This window comes from Clarias gariepinus, chromosome 19 (assembly GCF_024256425.1).
Source record: "Clarias gariepinus isolate MV-2021 ecotype Netherlands chromosome 19, CGAR_prim_01v2, whole genome shotgun sequence".
Lineage (NCBI taxonomy): Eukaryota > Metazoa > Chordata > Actinopteri > Siluriformes > Clariidae > Clarias > Clarias gariepinus.
The window spans coordinates 7,561,484-7,568,204 of record NC_071118.1 but is presented as its reverse complement, the minus strand read 5'-3'; the positions used below and the strand labels follow the sequence as shown (position 1 = coordinate 7,568,204).

The 6,721-nt window shown below is 37.2% G+C and overlaps 1 protein-coding gene across 1 annotated transcript; it reads right to left on the bottom strand.

Moving 5' to 3' along the window:
- Positions 1-2,164: 2,164 nt before the first annotated feature.
- hbegfb (heparin-binding EGF-like growth factor b) lies at positions 2,165-6,023 on the bottom strand. Its single transcript, XM_053478928.1, has 6 exons — positions 5,786-6,023; positions 5,156-5,335; positions 3,959-4,115; positions 3,693-3,848; positions 3,531-3,608; positions 2,165-3,422 (listed from the first exon to the last, which is right to left on the bottom strand). Exons 1-6 carry the CDS (start codon positions 5,826-5,828, stop codon positions 3,359-3,361), a joined length of 678 nt encoding a protein of 225 aa, XP_053334903.1. The 5' UTR covers positions 5,829-6,023; the 3' UTR covers positions 2,165-3,358.
- Positions 6,024-6,721: the final 698 nt, after the last annotated feature.

The following is a 6,721-nucleotide window of genomic DNA, read 5'->3' as shown; positions in this document are numbered from 1 at the left end:
AACAGTCAAGAATTGCTTTGATTATCATGTGTGCCCTCATGATTAGATCATTTTAGGAGTGACTCTCAACCAGTACAAATTATTGTTTGCTAGCTATCCTAAAATATGTGACGTGAAATTTAGCACCATCTGGATCTAAATGTGAGTAAGAAGGATGATCATAAGAAGCTACCCAAAACTGGCGTATCCACATGACCTGACAGGACATGAATGAAAATCTTGGTTGAATGCTCTGACCACAATTTGCCATCCTTGACAGATTGTATGAGGTTTAAAAGTAGCAGATGTTGACAAGCAATAACTAATTGTGAGGTGTTGTAGGAAGTCCATAGATACATTTGGATGTTCTCCCAGTGCTTGATGGGTTTCCTTTGGGTACTCCCGTTTCCCCCATAGTCCAAATACATACAGATTTGGTTAATTGGCATTTTCAAATTCCCGGTAGTGTGTGAATGAGTGTGTGAATGTTGAGGTCTTACCACAGTCATAATAATAGGAATACAACACAATTGTCACCACTGGTCTCCACAATCCCTAACTACAGATGTTCCTAGATGGATGATGGATAGGTACATTGTGAATGTTTGTGGATTGATTAGTTCGTCATGAGTTTGGAAAGATTTGTAAAAGAGTTAAATGTACATTTTAATGATTTGCATGTGTGCATCATTGCATATGAGTGACCAAGAACAAAGAAGAATTTAAATTCAGCACAGGACAGTGTAAGAATATTAGAATGGCCCCTATGAATAAAATTATCTTGTCTTCTGTCAGTGGAAGGTTTGGGCATAAATAGCCTAAACTAATATGTCTACTGTATATCTACTACTACAACTGTTACTATTATTATTATTACTACTACTACTACTACTATTAAATGGCATTTATCTATGGATGTGGGTGGGTATTCTGACCCACCCTGGACTGCCACCCTAAAAATGTCAATTGATAAAAGCTGTCCACACCAATGTGGAATGTTTGGCTTTGCCACCCAAACTGCAATGGTTCCTAATTTAAAAATTGGAGTCACTGAATTAGGAAGAGTTTTCTTAAATGAGGATTTGTTCTGTTGGTTTAAGTGACATATAATACCCTTCTACAGGTTTCTATTAGGTTTTATTGCCATGGTTAGGGATGCTATTATAGTATGTTTCCAGTGGGTTGTAACAGTAAAACAGCTAACAAATTTGGGATTATTTATGCATTTAGTGATTTTTCTAAAGGAATACAAATGTGTACTACAAGTCTCTGATGTTTTTGATTAGTCACAATAGGCTGTGATTTAATGAAACTAATGGCAAATGTGGGATTCTTGCATCTGCTTTAATCCTGTATTTCAGGATTTTCATAATAAATATAAAAACACTGTTTAACAGTAACTAGGCATCATTGATTGAGGATCCAAAGACGTACAGTAACCTACAAGAATGTCTACTACTACTTCTACTACTTTTACTACTACAAACTCACTCATCTTCTATACCACTTTATCCTGAATACAGGGTCGCAGGGGGCCTAGAGCTTATCCCAGGAGACTTGGGAGGGTGGGGTATATACTGGAAACGGTGCCAATCCATCATCATTTAGGAACGTCAATCAACCTAATCTGCATGTCTTTAGACTGCAGGAAGAACCCGGGGTATCCAAAGAAAACCCACAAAGCATGAAGAGATCATGCAAACTCCATGAACACAGACCCCAAGGTGGGAATTCAACTAGGACCCTAGAAGTGCAAGGTGCCAGTGCTAATCACTAAGCTACTGTGCCATAACATCTACTTACAATTAAATAAAATCTGGGAACTAGGTAAATTAACATTGCAATTCCCACAATGATGAAGTCAAACGATATTCCCAATGTCCTTTTTTTCCCTGATCAAGTTTTGGTATGTTAATCCCCGGGTCGTGCCAGTACATTTCACATTAGTTTTTCCCCCCCTAAATTGACCTAATGAAGGATATTACAGCATTCTTGTTCTTGTTGATGGGTGTCTAGTTATAGTGTATGCAGGATCTTGTGTAGATATAGATAAATAAATTCGCTTGACTTAAAGCTGAAATGTGTAGAAAATTTTATTTGGCAAATAGCAAAAAAGACAAAATATTAACCACTCACAAAAAATGTCATTGTAGTAAAATTTTATTTTCATTTTATTTGACAGTAATGAAGTTGGCAATTATATTGTGTAAATATATTTGTATTTGTGTACCAGTGAAAAAACTAATACTGCTTAAATAAACCAATACTGTACATTACGGGACAAAAGTCTGGAAAAAAAATAATATCCTTTGGGTTCGACTCTCAGTGGTGAGAGAACCGGTGATTCTAGGGGTCATTGTTTTGCTAGCTGTCAGTAAATGTGTTGCATCGTATTGGATTGTGTATTGTGTTGATAGATGATTGAATACTGTTGATGCTTCCATATTTTTGTCCAGTAATGTACAAAGAAAGTTCCCACCAATTATTATTAATTGGGCTCCTTGTTTCACATTACCGTCTTAAAAATCATTAAATGGTTTTCAAGAATAATTTGCAAACTAAACTTCTAAATTTGAATGACAAACTTTTGTATACATCAGCATATAAAAATGCAAAACAGAACGTTTGTGGGTTATATTACAATAAATATCTAAAAACTTCATAAAAAAAAAAATTAACCTTTAAATCAGAGAACAGTGATGATTTTCTAGTTTTGGCTCGGCACTCCAGTTTGAAATGAAACAATGACTGTAAATGCACAATCCGCTACACTTTGTAAATAAGCAGATCTCTACAAGACGATCTTATATAGTACAGTACTTGTGGTTTTATTAGTGATTTCTTTACAGTTAATGATGACGTGAAATGTACACGGCATCGGAGACATCACTTAAATGCTCAATATTATCCTTAGTGATGCTGCCATGATAATTGATGGCATGATGGTTCTTTAAATTCACACTCATGGTTTCATTTCATATCCAACATGCTGGAGTACAGGGACAAATCCACTGACAGTACATCGCTGTTGCATTGCTTACAGACTGTACTGATGCACTGATGTGACAAACCAGCAGTGCTTTCAGTTAATATACATAATTATTACATGAACAAATAAATAGTTAATAGATAAATAAATACACCAACATGACTGACCTCATAGAGCTGAAAAAAATCTTTTAAAAATAAATAAATATTACGTTCAAACATTAAAAAAATAATTATAGCGCAACTACATTCAGTGATTTTCTTAATTCCTACTGTATATTCTTTTATGGTTCGGAGAGACTCAGACCGTGTTCTACAAATCTCTGTTCAGAATATCCTTTAAGTCGTCCTTTGGAGACATACGATGTTCTGGACACTACCGTTTTCCTCTTCAGCATGGACAGGGTGTCTCCGGATGGTAGCCATTCTGTCCACTGAACCACTGGATTGTGTCTCTGTTATGAAATGATCATTATTAATGCTTCCAAATGACAGTATAAAGATTTCCATGCATGAATTTGTGGCGTTTCTGTTCCTATAATATGAACTCGATTTAGACTTACTTTGCTTTTTCTTCATCACTATGCAGTAACTGGAGACGGATCTTCTCATCTATACTGATGTCACTCTTCTTTTTAAATCTGTAAAGGTATATGTACATATGTTTAAACGACTGTAGAGATGGATTACAGTAAAGGTGCACGTGTTTAAGCAAAAGTACTAACCTTAAGGCCAGTAAGACACCAATTACAGTGAAACACAATAAGGATAGACCCGCTGCCATTACAGCCAGAGCTGTGGTGTGACTGTTGCCTTCAGCTACTTTGCCAACGGGCAGGATGAACAGGTGGCACCTATCGCCTGAGTATCCTGTCTCACATCTGTAAATATATACAACGTCAGACACGACTGATGATAACACAGGGGCAAAATGTAGTATTTTATCCTTTGACCAGTAACCTTAATCATTAACCTACTTCGTGTGACTTACATGCAAGAGGTATGATTTAGTTCCGCCAGGTACCGGCAAACGCCATGAATGCAATAATTTCTGTATTGTTCCGTCAGGCAAGAGTTCTTCTTCCTGGCTCTGCCCTTCCCTTGACCTTTTATTGCTGTTAGTACGGAATCTTTAGACATAGTTGAAACTGTAAAGGAAAAAAGGGAAGAAGTCTAAGTCAAGAGATTGCAGGAGAATATACAAGGTCTAAATACAGTTTAACACAAATAAATGCTTCGTTCATCCTCCAGCAGCACGCACGCACCTGCAAATTCACATATGAAGTACAATAATATTTCTGTAAGATGGAAAGAAACCCACAGGAACCCAGGGAGAACGGACAATAACCGTAGAGATGTGAGGCATCGCCGAAACCCACGTAACCACTGAGCTGCCCCACAAATAAACACTGTGGTCGTTAATCCAACACTGGGGACACATCAAATTACCGACATCTGGCTTATTACCAAAGTGAAGAAGGGTGGGGGGGGAGGAATTAGATCCCTGGCAGTCATTCAAAGAATTTCCATTTAGTGCAATTAATGATGCCTACTTAAAGTAGCCGCCGTCATGTCATTTTCATATCACACATATCGCCTTTCCCTCTGATTTAGCAGAACATGAGCTAGAATACGATGTTTAACAGAGCTTAGATTACTAATCCACTTAATCCACAAACAAAAAAAACAAACAAAAAATAGGGATCAAATCTGCATGGTGGTCATTGAACCCTTTTTAAGTTAATACACCTCTGCAGGTCAAACTTCGTTTATTATAACTTTGGAATTAAGTCAAATGATTGCATTCATAATTGTGTAGAATGTGTTTACAGATATGAATGAAATAAGATGTTATCAGCTGTATGGTGAAAAATCTGGTGTTTCTTTAAAAAATATGGGACTCTTGTATTAGTGATCAATTTAAAATGGGATAAAAATGTCAAATAATATAGTTTCTGGCCATATGGGTCCATCAGAGTTTTGACCATCTGTCACAGACTGGTGGATCAATCGATCGATCGATCGATCTATCGATCTATCTATATAGGATAGTTAGTCTGATTGTGCATCTACAGATAGATAGATAGATAGATAGATAGATAGATAGATAGATAGATAGATAGATAGATAGATAAGAAAGATAAAAAAATTAAAGAAATAAATAAACAATCTCAGAATTGGATGTTACCTCTGGTATCGTCGTCCTCATATTCCGCAGATATGTAGTCTTCGTTACTGTCCAGAAGTTGGTCGTCCGTTCTTGTGTCATTGTTTGGAGTCTGATCTCCAGTCGAAACGGGCTGAGGTTTCCTTGCTGTCACTGCAGCACCAACATCCCGGGACGTGCAGCCACATAGCTGGAGGGAAACTGCAAACACGGGTGTCAGTTAGCATTTGGAGAATGATTGGAAATATCAGACAGACAGTTTTGACCATTTCGCTGGTCCTAGCAATGGAAGATTTTTTTATGCAGCTTTTATTATTTAAAAAAATAATAATACAAAATAAAAAAAATGATATATATATATTATTTAAAAAACTAGAATAGAGCCAAGGTTTGGTGCATGGTTATAGAAGCAGAATACCTTTATTATTAACAAAACTGCATGAAAGGTTATGCGCATTCTTATAAGTATAGAAAATCAAACATGTGTGTGTGATAAGCAATAAGCAATAAGTTTTACATCCCGGTGATGATTTACCAAAGACACAAAACCCTGGTGAACTTCAACTCAAAACAGCACTATCAAGTTGCTGCTATTTTTTTTTTTTTGTAACATTAATGAAATAAAAAGTTGTGTTAAAGAAAAACACTCACCAATACAATAAAGGAAAACAAGTCCTAGTCGAAAGGTGTTCATATTCCAAGTGTGTGTGTGGTATCCAGTCAAGTGGTCCAGGTGTCCACAGCTTGCAGTGTGTTCTGCTGACTGAGCCGAGAGGAGCAGAAAGAGTCTGTCAGTGTCAGTGGGAGAGCTGCTGACAGAATGCAACACTGCACCGCCCCTGCTCTTACATAGCCACACTGTACACTTCCTCAACCGAGCCTGGACACACCTGAGTAATCATTACGCAAATGAAAAAACAGATAAATAAATAAATAAATATCTTTTTTAAAAAAGGCGTGTTTCCAAAGGTCCTCCTCAGGGTAACTGGCGCACAGCAATAAAACCTGCAAAGCCATTTAACCCAGATGTATCAGCAACATTTACAGTATAATACAGAACAGTAGCGTTAGTATAGAGGGGTGTGTGTGTGTGAGAGAGTGAGAGTTTGACCACAGAGCGCCATCTTGTGCTTAAACTACAACAGAATGCAACAAAAATCATTTTTATTTCAATTACAGGGTAATTATTATAAATTGTCTTAGCTTTCTTGAATACTCAGCACATCTGTAAAATTGTCAAATAATATAGTTTCTACACTGCATGGCCAAAAGAATGTGAGCCCCGTAGCGTTACACCCACATGTGCTTTATGAATATGATTAGGATTGAGATATGATTAAATATACTGTACATAATGATCAGGCGGCACTGTGGCTGCACCCCTCCAGGGTCAAGGGGTTCGATTCCCGCCTCAGGTCTGTGTGTGGCGTTTGTATGTTCTCCATGGCTGTCCTTCGATCCCCTTGAGCATGGGTGAGCCTTGGTTGCCTCAAGTGATCATGTCACCAGTTTACTGGTATACAGTTGATAGTCAGCATTAATCTATTAATGTCATGCTGATGCTTGTACATGCTTGTACACCTAAAT